We start from the raw sequence: 14,360 nt of genomic DNA on the forward strand, positions 1-14,360 counted from the left end.
GGCCCAGGAAGCAATATATTCTTTAAAGCATCTTTGAGTCTCCTATCACTAAGGTATCTGGATGCAATATATTTTTGTTGGCTGTTAAATATGTAAAGATCCATATATAGTAAACAACATTAATAGAGTTATACATTTTGTTTCAGTTAGTGACATGAGGGTAAATCCAGTAGTTCAAAACTGATACATCAGGGACAAAGATGGAATCAAGTAGCTGATTTAATGAGGGAGTGTGTGTTAGTTTTTTGTAATCTTCGGCTCAATCCTTCACTAGCCTTATATCATTCTTAACTTTTTACTTCACTGTTCACTTGAATTAAATTAAAAAATACTTTCTACTGTTTGCCAAGAGAATCAGGAACTGTGTTTTAATACGGAAATTTTGCATCTAAGGATGAAAATGAACTTCTGTTTTTGCCATACTACTGATCTTCCCTGGTGTGTGTCGTCGTCATCATCATCTACCCCATATGAGAATAAAATGGGGGACAAGGAGAATCTCAATAAAAAGTTTGTAGGGTGAGAAGGCAGAAGAGAGGTGTTATAATATAAAAACTGTTTGTTCTTCTGGTGGTGGGAAAAATGGTGATTTTTGTTTTCTTTTACCATGTGGTGAGACCAAAACCTGACTCATTTCTTCCCAAAGCACTGTATGTTTTGCTTTTTAAAATAGGTAGAAGTGATGTTGCATTATGTGTTTTGTTTTAACCACTAGAGGGAGTTAAGCATGTTTAGGGTGTGAGCAGTATTCTTTAGCATGGAATCCTAGATACATAGGGCTGGAAGGGACCTCGAGAGGTCATCTAGTTCAGCCCCGCATGCTGAGTCAGGACCAAGTCAATCTAGACAATCCCTGACAGGCATTTGTCCAACAAAACCTCCGGTGATGGGGATTCCACAATCTCCATTGGTAACCTATTCCAGTACTTACTTATCTTTTTAGTTAGAAAGTTTATCCTAATACCTAACCTAACCCCCTTGCTGCAGATTGATTGCTTCTTGTCTTACCTTCAGGGGACATGAAAAACAATTGATCACTATCCTATTTATAACAGCCCTTAGCATATTTGAAGATTTACTATGTCCTCTTCAGAACATTCCCATTTTTTTAACACTTCCTCATAGGTCAGGTTTTCTAAACTTCTTTATCATATTTGTTGCTCTGGACGGTTTCCTATAAATGTGGGGCCCAAAACCAGACACAGCTGAGGCAACACAAGTGCCGACTAGATCCGGACAATCACATCCTGTGTCTTACATATGACACTCCTAATAATACACCCCAGGGTATTAGCAACTGCACTGTAGTGTTGGTTCCTATTCAGTTTGTGATCCGCTGTAACCCACAGCTCCTTCTCAGAAGTACTACTGCCTAGCCAGTGATTCCCCATTTTATATTTGTGCATTTAATTTTTCCTGTGAAACTTTGCAGTTGTCTTTATTGACTTGCATTGTGTTGATTTCAGACCAGTTGTCCAATCTATCAAGTGCATCCATCAGTTAATGGTATTGCTAAGTAAATCATCAGTATGAGTCAACCTCTCAATCCTAACCTTGTCTATGAAGTTGGAGAGTTCAGTTGAATTTTTTCAAAATGCCTCTGAAAATTGTTTTTTCCTGAGAAAATCCATATGGAATTTTATGTTACTAGTTTGTTAAATTATAGAAATTTTTGACTTATAAGAGTTTGATTGTTTAAGGATCAATGGGCAAGATCCACAGCTGGTGTAAATCAGCAACCATTATACCCACACTAGCTGAAGATCAGCCCTTGGAATTTACCAGGCAAGAGTAAAATTTCAGTTGTATATTCTGCTTGTCTGTAAGCTGAGTAACAATATGTGATGAATTAAAACTGTAAAAAGCAAGAACTCATGAAATTGTGTTCTGCCTCTGAACTGAGCTTTCCTGAAGTACTTTTTCCCCTTGAGCCATGAGTTATCTTCAAAGGATTTTTTTTTTCACCCCACAGTACTTCAAAGCATTTACAAAGCAGTTCACAACTGGGGAAAATTACAAAGGTAAGAAAACCCCACTCTAACCTATCTCAAAAGCATTTATCCTACTATCCCAGAGTACATTATATAATAAACAAGATTTCTTTACCCATCAATAAAATTCAGGCATCCCTAGGTGGAATACACGGGCTGTTTAACAGCACAGTAAGCAACTGTTTAGAATAGAAGGTTAAAATATCCTTTGCAAATGAAACTGCAGGGGAAATTTTAGATGGCAGAATGTAATTGCTAGAATTTACATTTGTCCGGGACGGTAGAGTTAACACCTCTGTGCTTTTAAAATACCTTGTAGTATTTTATTGCTACAAGTGGGCAGATCCTTCATTTTAAATCTCATTAAAAAAACACATACCTCTCAGCAGTGTGGTGTCCCTGTTGAAGCACTTGCTTGGCTCTGACTTCAATGGAAGATTGCCACCTTCTGATTTACCAGCTCTACTTTCTCCAGCACCTGAATTTATTAGAAGTCCTTCATTTAAATGTTAAACAACGTTGGACTTCATGGCTCTGATATGGTCACACTGTGAAGTGGTCTGGCTACAGACTAAAGTAACATCTTTTCAAATGGACTAACATATAAAAGGCCAGCGGTCAGAAAACAGACCACCTGCACCATTGACCCTTCTGGTAGAATATTATTGCAATTGTACCTGCTATTTTTAGGGTTTGCGAGTGGGTTGCTCCTGTTGGCAAAAAAGTTTAAGGAATCCCCTGCCCCCCTGCTCAATTTCAAACCTTAGGTTAAACTCAAAACCCCGTCAGTATGTATTGCCCTTTGTGGCTGGCTGTTACCTTACCTGGGCCATTTGTTAAGAGCGTTACACCAATGGCTCAAATGTTCAATGCTTGCTGTTAGCCAGCGTGCAAACAGAAAGCGTTCATTTGGTCATTGAACATCTCCGTTGCAAAAAAGCTGCTTGAACTCCTGCCACTATGAGTGTTGTTAGTGTGTGAGTGCAGACCAGGATGAAGCAAAATGATCATGTATTGAAGATGAAACTGATGAGACGCAGGTGAGCTATTTTGAGTAAGAAATGTCTTTGGTATTTTTGAGCTCTTGGGGAAAACAACTTCTACAAAAAGTCCGCAAACTTAATCTTATAAATAAAAGTACTTCTACCCCCTCCTAAAACAAACATTGTCACCTAGCTTTTTAACTAAAAAACCCCCTCAAACAGAGAATGAGACAACCTGAACTTAGTGATACTTTTCTGTCTTCTGAATAGTTCTTTATTTATCTGTTTTTAGCAGGGTCAGATCGTGAGCTCCAAACCGTTCGTCAGATGATGATTGATTTTCTACAGAACCATTCCCAAGAATCAAGACCACCTGCTTGCCCTCCCTTGGATCCAATTCCGTAAGAATCTTGTTTGAAATAACAGAAAATATTGTACACTTAGTATACTATTCAAATAAAATGTCAGGACTGTTTCCAAGGATAAAGAATGGTTTTTGTATTTCTTTTTAACAAATACTTGGAGTAAGTTCATGTTGTGGCCAATGAGAACATCGAATTATTCATGTGCTAAATAGCTTTTCTTTTCTTAAAAGGTCCAGTGAGATTGCTTCTCTTTTTGACAAGAATAGTCATCATTATACTGCCATTGTGGTTGAAAGTAGTAACTCCTATGTTGGGCGAGAGGTAATGTGTGACTTGTGAATTTAATCCAATATTTAAATCATGAATAATACAATTGAGGTTGTATTTTATTCAGTCAGTGGAACTATTCATGTGAATAAAGGTGCGCCTGCTTGCAGGATTGGCATGTAAGTTGTGAAAGCCAGATCATATGCATTTAGAATATGACTAAGCCATGTGATGCCATAAGACATTGGCTTTTACTTTAGTCACAGCGGAGTGTGGTTTTTTAAAGAAATGCAATTTTACTTTTCTGGCTATTTGGATTCCTTTCATACCTTAGTGGAAGTTTAGTTTATCCTCCTCAATATTAGCAAAATACTTCTGGCTGTCAAACCTCACATCATCATAGGAAAAATATTTCAGATCATGAATGACATTGCTTTATCACTATTAGAAAACCATTCATAAAGTTTGTTCCTTTTGGTCAGCTTTTGCAACATCGTTATTTTACTGTAGTCTGTATAATCTTCTGTGTGGTCCATACAACACACTAATTAAAATAAAAAAGCCACCAAAACAATGCAGAATATTGTAGTAGAACTCTTGGATAATGATGGTCTTAGCTTAGTTTGTGCTGAGGTGTAGTAGAGACTTCAGGAATTGTATGATCTTACGTTTAGGGTATTGCATATCCTGTATGCTGTTATAATGTGGTAATATGCTGTTTTTCATACATATCTTATTTAATGTCTCAAATTGGCCCAAGCTGCTAATATGTTTCTTGGAGTCAGGGGCTGATTGCCCATAGATTTCTGTGTGTGATTGATATCAATCAGTGAAGCAATTAAATATGTCATTGTAACAAGTAAGTGAGGTAAGAACCCCTCTGGGGTACTTAACCTTCCTTTGGATGTGCCAAGTAAAGAACACAGCAGGGTCTTTCACTGCAGGAAAGGGCCAACAACGAATTAACTAACCATGGATATTGGAGTGCTGCATAGGGGACAAGCATTTTTTTTTTTTGAGCAGTATTGAAACCACTATGGGATTCAAAATGCCAGACTGAAACAAGCTGCTTGGTGGGAGAGATGTAGATAATGCCAGTGCTACAGTGTGCTAGACAACATCGTCCTTGCATTGAGGAGATGATAGTCAACCCCTGCGTATAAATCTTGCTATACATGAATGGGGTAGCTTTATGTGCCACATTGCCTGATTAAATGTGAAACTTAAGGACACTTACAAAATGTTGTGCCATCATTCCAGTGTAGACTGGATAGTAAATATTTTCAGCATCTTGAACTGAAGTATGAGGAGGTGGAGAATTAATTTTTTATGAAATTTGGTTTGGCCCCATGTCACAGTCTAAAGAGCTGCAGTTAGCCTACACGACTTTTGTTAGTTTTCTACTACTGCCAAAATCTAGGACAAGTAACGAAAACAAATTGCATGATTACTAGGCATAATCTGTATAGAAACGTGCAGTGTGTGTTTGACACGTCTAATTACATTAGATTAGGAGCTGGCCAGCGGCACAACCAGAGTGTGGAGTGCTGCCGGCTTTGGGAACCAGGTTCAGAAGCAGACTGCTTCCCAGGCGCTGGTTCACTGTGGTTAATTGTGGAAAATCGACATTACTGAGATACAAGGAGGTGTCAGTAACAAAGCTTCTCGCATTTTATTTTGTCCATTCTGTAGTCTTATTGCCTTCTGCTCTCTGCCTTCTGAAAAATGGAAGATACTCTGATGGTATCTGCGGTCAAGAATGGAAATTCTACTAACATTGTATAGTGTTCTAAGTTTACATACAGTGTTTCAGTGAAATAGACACACACATCACCTCTAGAAGCTTACACTCTCAATAAGACAAGACACGCACACAACACATGGCAGAATAGTTCAGGAGAGGGAGGTTTAGGTGTTTATCACTAATGAGAAGAGATGGGTTTGAAGGAGCTAGCTGGAGAAGAGAGGTGAATGGATCTAGGGGAGAGTTTAAGGCATAGGAAGCAGCATATTCTTTTTTGTATTATTATTTATTTGTAATGCCTAGGAACCCCAGTCACGTACTAGGACCCCATTGTGCCTGGTGCTGTACAAACAGAACAAAAAGACTGGCCTTGCCCCAAAGAGGCTACAATCTAAGTATAAGATAAGAGACAACAGATGGATGCAGACAGACTGACGGAGGAATGTAAGGAAACAATGAGAGAGTTCTGGCTACAGTGATAGGTTGTGATCTCCAAGCACCAGCAGCCTAACTGTTGTCAAGTTTTTGTAGGCATTCTGGCAAAGGAGAGTAATGGAGTGGCTTTGTGGATGTTTATGGGGAGTACCTCCCAAGCATGAGGGGTAACGTGGGAGCATAGCAGAAGGTATAAAGCCAAGTGTGTAGGGGCAACAAGGGGGAAGTGAAAAGGAGGATTGGGAAGGGCACAGAGAAGGGCAGAGTGGAAAATAAAAGAGAAGTAAACAAAAGATTATTGAGGACCTTGTAGATGAGAATTAAGAGTTTGATTTGATATGGTAAGAGTGAGCCAATAGACAGATTTGTGGAGGACAGTCATTGGAATGGCAGGAGAGGAAGATGGCTCTAGTAAGGGGACCTTGAATGACTGAAATGGAGAGAGAGTTGTGAGCCAAATGTTCATCGGAATCTTAACTGGGCCTGCATATTTGCAAGCATAATTTTGGGAGTTAATGTTCAAGTGATGTAGACGTTCAAGTCCTTGATTGTGTCCACAAGTCATAGTCATAACTTTCTAAACATAAAAGTCAAAAATAAATTGTTACAATTTTTAAAAAAAGAAAAAAAAAAAAAAAAAAAAGAAAAAAAAAAAAAAAAAAAAAAAAATGTATGTAATGTGTCACATGTCAGCACAGTGTGTGTGTGTGTGACATCATCATGTCATCATTTGTCATGGGCCTCTGTCACAGACTCACTCTCTCTCTCTCTCTTCTCTCATGTGAGACTGAGACTTGAAATAAACAAAAAAAAAAAAAAAAAAAAAAAATCAAGAAAAAAAAAAAAAAAAAAAAAAATAAAAAAAAAAAGTAAAAAAATTTCTCATTAAAATTTTGAAAAATAGTATCCATATTAAAATAAATAAAATAATAAAAAAAAAAAAAATAAAAAAAAAAAAAAAAAAAAAAAAAAAAAAAAAAAAAAAAAAAAAAAAAAAAAAAAAAAGTAAGTAAGTCAGTCACTCAGATATTCATGTTCACTTCATCTCAGTCAAGTTTGTGTATATTTGCATGTACATGTTACATTGTGTTGTGACTGTGTTAACAGGTGTTTGCAGCAGTGTGTTGTACACCTGTGTGTGGCCATGGCGTATTCATATTTATGTGCCAGCTGTGCTAAAGATTCAGATGTCCCCCCCATATCATTCATGCATCTCCAATGATCCCATGATGACATGCCATCATTCTGATGCTGAAATGTTTTTGCGCAGGACCTGTTCATTTCATTTTTCAGAATTTTGATTTTTTTTTTTTTTGTTTTTTTTTTTTAGTTTTTTACATTGGAGTGTTTGATTTTGTTTTGTTGTTTTGAACACACACACACTTCTTTTTCACCTCTATCCACTCAGATTCTTAAACGTTGGGTCGAGTGCTGTAGCTATCTTTAGAAATCTCACATTAGTACCTTCTTTGCGTATCATCAAATCTGCAGTGAAATTGTTCTTAAAACGAACGTGTGCTGGGTCATCATCCGAGATTGCCATAACGCAAAATGTGGGTAAAGCAGAGCAGGAGAGAGACAATTTTCCCCCAAGGAGTTCAGTCACTAATTTAATTAGTGCATTATTTCTTTTACGAGCATCATCAGAATGGAAGCATGTCCTCCGAAATGGTGGCCAAAGCATGAAGGGGCATATGAATGTTTAGCATATCTGGCATGTAAATACCTTGCAATCCTGCTACAAAAGTGCCATGCAAATGCCTGTTCTCACTCTAAGTGACATTGTAAATAAGAAGCGGGCAGCATAATCTCCCATAAATGTAAACAAAATTGTTTGTCTGAGTGATTGGCTGAACAAGAAGTAGGACTGAGTGGACTTGTAGGCTCTAACTTTGTTTTTGAGTGCAGTTATGTAACAAAAAAATTCTACAGTTGTAAATTGCACTTTCTCAGTAAAGAGATCACACTACAGTACTTTTATGAGGTGAGTTGAAAAATACTATTTCTTTTATCATTTTTAGAGTGCAAATATTTGTAATAAAATATAATGAGCACAGTACACTTTGTATTCTGTGTTCTAAGTGAAATAAATATATTTGAAAATGTAGAAAAACATCCAAAAATATTTAATAAATTTAAATTGGTATGCTATTGTTTAACTGCGATTAATCACAATTTTTTTAATCACGATTAATTTGAGTTAATCACATGAGTTAATTGCAATTAATCGACAGTCCTAATATATACATATACTTGATGAATAGTAAGGTGGTTCTATCAACAGCTTAGTTTACTTAAAAGTATGGTGCACTCCCTGTAATATACTTGTCCTTTCTTACAAGAATTGGATATTCTTTGAACAGTGTGTAACTCTCCTGTGTTGTCTTCTCATCACCCAGGTGATCTTAGACTTGATTCAGTATGAAAACATTATGGTAAAGAGAGTGCTGAATTCTGATAAGGCTTTTCTAGAGAAACTTGGTATTACCTCAATCCCTTCATGTTATCTGATCTATCCAAACGGGTCCCACGGATTAATTAACATGTAAGTACTATATATTTGTAAGGGATACTTGCAGTACTTTGAGGGGTTCAGTTAAGCTTTAAAACCGTTGCCTTAGTTTCCTTGCATACAAGTGAATGTATTTGATAACCAGGTTTTATTTGTGTATTTAAATAAAGGCAATGTATCCCAATATGTGATCAGTTCATTTTACTGATTGAAGTTTAATGTTCAGACTCTTCATATTTGAAGAGGCTGACAATCTCAGACATTGTTGAGACAGCTATTCCATTGCGTATAAAAAATATCCCATTCATGTTTAATAATCTTATACTTGTACAGCTGACTCTCTGTAGGAGTTTACAATACATTGAAATGGACTAAGAGAACAAAAAATAGATTTTTCCCTCATCTGCGAGAAAAAACAAAATGCTGTATTGATTAGTTATAACTTCACTGCAGTGGTGAGTTTAGACTGCTCACAAACTTGCTTGTAAAATGAGTGGTAAAGAAGAATGCTCCATCTGTGAAATAGAAACTCCAGGCTGATGGTGTCAGTGCAAAGTGTTCTGAAAATATAAGCTCTTGAGGAGTAGCTAGTGACATGCTGATAGTCTAGTGATGTTGATAAATAGGATATCATTGAGGTTTTGGGAAGAGACTCTGTATTAGTAATGTCTCCCACTGCTACCAGTCAGTATCACTGACTCATTATTGTGATGCCTGTGAGGAGAATATGTATGGTTTGGGACAGATCTGAAATAAAAATATTAAGTACCAAATCCCACAGATCCGACTCAGTCAAATCACCTGTTGGATTCAGTGAAAGTGTTGCCTGCATAAGGTGTGCAAATATGACCTGAAGTCTTTATGAAAATGGGATGTTGCTGTTCATTTGAATGGTATTGCAAGCCACTAGTCCTAATTATTTTTGCTGCTGCTTCTAAAATTTGCAAACATGCCTTCTTTTACCGGACTTTTAAAAGAAAGAGTAAAGAAAATCAAATTTTCTATTTCACAGATATATTAAACTGTTCCTGTCAATCATTTAGCTTGAGGTGATTTTTAACCCTTACACTGCCCTTTCATCCGCAGTTTGAAGCCTCTTCGGTCTTTCTTTTCTTCCTATTTAAAGTCACTGCCCGGTGTGAGAAGAAAACTTGTTTCACAACTTCCACTACCAAAAAGGCAAAATAAACAGGAGGGCACAGAAATCAAGGCATGGAAGGAATTTGATAAGTAAGTGATGCTGTTGAGCTTCAGTTTAATGGTTGGTAGTTAAAATCCACAGTTATTATTGCCAAGTGGGAAGCTATAAAATAATTGATTTTAACATCTTACTGTAGCTGAAAGCTTTATTTGATTCCATAGCTACTCAAAGGATACACCCGGAATTGAATAGCTGAACCACACCATGATGACCTGCTGAGCAGAACAAAGGGATTGTGTGTGAATATTAAAGGGATCCTAGCACTGAAATGTCTTGCAGATCACGTTGTACAGCATTGCTTTCATTTGTTTGTTCAGCAGGATCCATTTCACAATATACTAGATACACTGGTAAATTAATTCAGCCCTAGCAGCAAAGATGTAATAAATACTCTACTTAGTGAATGTACCTTTCTTGCAATTATGACTGATGTTTTAGGGATTTTAAAGAAGCTTCAAGCAATATTTTCAATCTGCATTTGGAGCAAATATCAGAACTTTCTTCCAGAGAAATGCAGTCAGAGACTATTTTTATTTTAAACACATGCTTTACTTAAAAAATCCAGGGCTCAGTTCTGCTCCCATTGGTGTCAGTGAGAGCAGGATTGAGGTTCAAACCAGTATCTGAAATGTAGGGTTCACTAGTTTATTTTTAATTGGAAAACTTTAGCTTGTAAATCAATATCCCAAATAAAAATAGTCAGTACTTAAAATTTTAACAACAAGCTTTTGGCAAACCTACAGAAAACAGCAAACCCAGTATTTGTTTGTATAGTGGTGAGTCAGGACACCACTAGAAAGTGTTAGGTAAATGTATATACATTAGAAAACCCTAAAGTCACCAGAAAAGATGTTTATCAGACCAAATCCACTTAGGTTTATGTTCACCCTCTGACTGTTTGAGAGAAGGATACAAGAGCTTTGCAGTGAGATAATCCTTCAGCATCTTTAGCTGGAAAAGATGTAGGACTGAGTGCTTCCATTTTGTACTTATTTTCATTTTTTGTTATGGTTACTATTAAAGTGTCAGCCCTGTGTGGTTTTTTTGACAGATGGCTGTTGTTTTCTTTTAACAGTTTATATAGAGTATTGTGTTTTGATAACTGATTTTTGTAGCTAATGAGTATCTTATTAACAGGAATGATTCTATCAGTCTTGGTGCTTGTACAATACAATTTTTTAATAAAAGATCACTATATAGGTATCTCCCAGCTAGATTGTTTGTGTGCCTGATGATTTAATACTGACAACTATATTTAAGAAGTCAGCAGACCTGCTAATAAATACACTTTTTATAACTGTTATTAAGTGAATACATTGTTAACTAAAGAGGTGACACTCGGCCACTCAGAATACATCTGTAGTCTGTATCATCCAGAATGTAGCTGTCACAGTTCTTGAGATACCTGTATCTCTAACCTCTTTATGGCCTCCATGAGGGGATGCCACTCAGGCCTCTAGCCATCACCTTTCTTGGGGTGGGAGCCAACATCCCTTCCCTTCCAGACAGGGGATTTAGGCTAAAATTCCTCCTGCAATTCACTGTGATCACTTTAGCAGGTCTGAGTTTAGTACACATCTTGTTCTCTCCCAGGGGCTATGACAGGGTTAATCAGTGTCCAGCCAGCTCCATAAATCAAAGTATTTACTTGGAACCAAAAGCATTATAGAGAAAACATATCTTGAAAACAATAAACAGCTTATATGCCTGCCTCCCTTACCAGGTATCACCCATCTACAACATGGAGACGCTGGTAGATTTCAAACTCTTTTCTGCAGGGTGTGTCCTTCGTGTCACAGCCTTAGGTCAGTTCTTGAGTTCAGTGAGAGTGACCTTCCCCCTGTAGCAGGCTTGGCAGTTCTTTGTTTGGTAACCTCTTTCAACCAGTTCAAAGCAGGATAGTCCATTTTCCTCATGTGGTGCCTTTCCAGACTTGTTTACCTGCCTAGGGATTTATATTAATTTATTTTTTGAGACAAGGGAGTGACTGTGTGGAAGTCACTTAAGCATGCATGAATTATCAGGAACTAAAATTACTGGGGAATAATTAACCCCTACACACATGGCAGAACAATACGAGGGGAGAGGGGAAACTGAGTCTCACATTTTTTTTCATAAAAAAAACCCAGAAGTTTCCCAGTTCTCCACTGCAGCTTTTCAAGTGTTAAGTGTACTGTTGTTGTTATGCAACCGTTGTTATCAGAATAAGCTGGTTTTCTGATTGATCAGCTCTCTTAAATCAGCTGTTTAATCATGTGGGTTATAAGACATAAGGGTCTTCAGGAATTTTTTGAAACTTTAGGCTGTCAGGTCTGTATCCAGTTCTGTTTGTTCTGCTGTGTTGCTATATTTGGTACTAACTTGGGCTTGTAATCTAAAAGCACTGAAGGATACAAACTCTAAGGCTACGTCTACGCTGAGGGGGGGTCGACCTAAGATATGCAACTTCAGCTACGTGAATAGTGTGGCTGAAGTCGGCGTATCATAGGTCAATTTACCTGGCCGTGAGGATGGCGGTGAGTCGACCGCTGCCGCTCCCCCGTCGACTCCACTTCTGCCTCTCGCCACGGTGGAGTTCCGGAGTAGACGGCAGAGCCCTTGGGGATCTTCTGTAACTGACTGACTCTTAAATATGCTATGGTGCACAAGGTCTCTCTAGTGAGACTGCTACATTTGGAGAGAGTTTCTAAATTCCCTCTTTCTTAATATGGGTTTATTTTCATTTTTCAGAGGGGTAGCCGTGTTAGTCTGGATCTGTAAAAGCAACAAAGAATCCTGTGGCACCTTATAGACTAACAGACGTTTTGCAGCATGAGCTTTCGTGGGTGAATACCCACTGCTTCGGATGCAAGAAGAAGAAGTGGGTATTCACCCACGAAAGCTCATGCTGCAAAACGTCTGTTAGTCTATAAGATGCCACAGGATTCTTTGTTGCTATTTTCATTTTTGTTATTGTCAGTTTTCTTGGCATTGTTCCTCAAAGATACTTCTGTTAAACAGAAAGCTTCTCCCCTCACACCCTGTTGTTCTCTACTTATATTTAACTGTGTAGAGAAGTCACAAGTTACGACACCAGCAATTTGCTTGCTGACAGAATGCCAGGGTTATGATTTCTCTAGAGGGAGAAATTGGGCTGGGAGGCAGAAAGTTCTTACTCAAACACAAGATAAGCACAATTGCATAAAAAGTTATTTGTCTAGTCTCTGAACTAGTGGCATAAAATTGCTGTTCTAAAATTAGAGTACTGTGGAAGCCATTAAACTTGACATTCACTGTACTAGGCACTGCACTGTATATTCCTGCACTTGGAATAGGAGATACTGCAATCACTGTGGAATTGCAGATTATGAGGTTTGAATAGTGCCCACTACATATCAGTTTTACCTTAATGACTGGTGAGCAAATGAGTGAAAGAAAGCTGCCTCGATTTTTAACGTTATATATGTGTGTTTTAGAGCTAAACTGTACATGGCTGACCTTGAATCAGGATTGCATTACCTGCTCAGGGTAGAGCTTGCCACTCACAAGACGCTTGAGGGAGCTGAGCTAAAGACCTTCAAGGATTTTGTTACAGTCATTGCCAAGGTATACACTTCTAATCTTTGATTACATTCACTTGACTCTTACAAATATAATGTAAAGTTTGCTATTTGACAGAATATTTTATGCTTCTGAAAATGTCTTTCAGAGTGCCCTTAAAAATGTACATGTTTTGGTTTCTACAGTATCTTCGATATAGAAATTCTGTTATGCTTCTGTGGATAAACCTGAAGGATTAAAATGCTCTTTGTTGCATTGCATGGCTCAGAATAAAATAAGGATTCTGGTTGTCCCAGGCTTGCAGGACAGACCTGTGAAAATTGGGATGGTTGTTCAGATTTTTCTGGATAGGTAATGATTGTAACTGAGCATAGATTATTTCTCCCCCCTCCCCACTCACTCTGGATTCTTGGAATTCTTAAAGGAACTTGAAAATTGTTGTGTCTATGTGACCACATACAGTGTTTAGAAAATTAGGTTGGACTTCTATCGATACAGCTGACTTTAATCAAGATTTTTGAACATAGCTGATGAGCCCCATATTTCAAAGACTCTGAACAGGGTCACCTCATGGGTGCTGTGAGGATAAACCCTTCAATGTTTGAGGTGCTCAGATACTGTGACGATGATGGGAGTTTAGCTGGTGCTTTGTTTTGGACTAATTTGTCCTAAAGTTTAGACATTTTTAAAGTAAGTCTGACATGAAGAAAATGTGACTTGGAAAAATTCTAACCGTTAAAAGTGACCCCCAGTTAAACATGAACTGCTGTATCTCTCCGTATTTCATTACCAAGTAATTAACAGATTGTATTTGTTTGTAAACAAGGCAAATCAATGGCTGTTTAGAGGAACAATAAGAGTTATATAACATTTCCAAGTATCTGGCATTATGTGAAAATCAGTCAGACAGGTTCTTACCCCCTCTGACAGTCAGAGGTCAGAAATCTCTAGCTGGCCTCATTTCCTTTAAGAAAGTGTAGTGCTAATCTGTCCATCATATTATCCCTAAAACAGCCTCTGTTCCTCCTGATGGAGCCTGGCCAGCTAATGTAATTTATTTTCCTGGCTATTAGTGAATAAATGGGGAATGCTCTCTTCTAGGCAGCAGAAGGGTTTTTTCTTTTGTATTTTTTTTAAACACTTTTTAAAAAACATTTCTCTTCTGATATTTCACATTTTATTCACAATTCTGATTTTTTTCCAGTATGGGTCTTTACACCAAAGGACTTCAGAAAATATAGCATACTGCACTATATACGGGCAGGCATAGCTCAGTGGTTTGAGCATTGGCCTGCTAAACCCAGGGTTGTGAGTTCAATCCT

At 37.7% G+C, this 14,360-nt stretch overlaps 1 protein-coding gene across 2 annotated transcripts in view; it reads left to right on the forward strand.

The window, feature by feature from the left end:
• The window catches only part of QSOX2 (quiescin sulfhydryl oxidase 2), a 36,735-nt gene that overhangs the window by 10,334 nt on the left and 12,041 nt on the right, over positions 1-14,360 (forward strand). Inside the window, exons 3-8 of one of the 2 annotated variants that reach the window (XM_039507077.1) lie at positions 1,973-2,021; positions 3,270-3,375; positions 3,570-3,660; positions 8,185-8,330; positions 9,384-9,527; positions 12,954-13,083. In XM_039507077.1, the coding sequence (XP_039363011.1) occupies positions 1,973-2,021; positions 3,270-3,375; positions 3,570-3,660; positions 8,185-8,330; positions 9,384-9,527; positions 12,954-13,083 (666 nt within the window). Of the gene's footprint in view, positions 1-1,972; positions 2,022-3,266; positions 3,376-3,569; positions 3,661-8,184; positions 8,331-9,383; positions 9,528-12,953; positions 13,084-14,360 lie in introns of both variants that reach the window. The other variant, XM_039507076.1, reaches the window with a different exon arrangement.

The sequence above is a fragment of the Mauremys reevesii genome, linkage group 19, assembly GCF_016161935.1.
Source record: "Mauremys reevesii isolate NIE-2019 linkage group 19, ASM1616193v1, whole genome shotgun sequence".
NCBI lineage: Eukaryota > Metazoa > Chordata > Testudines > Geoemydidae > Mauremys > Mauremys reevesii.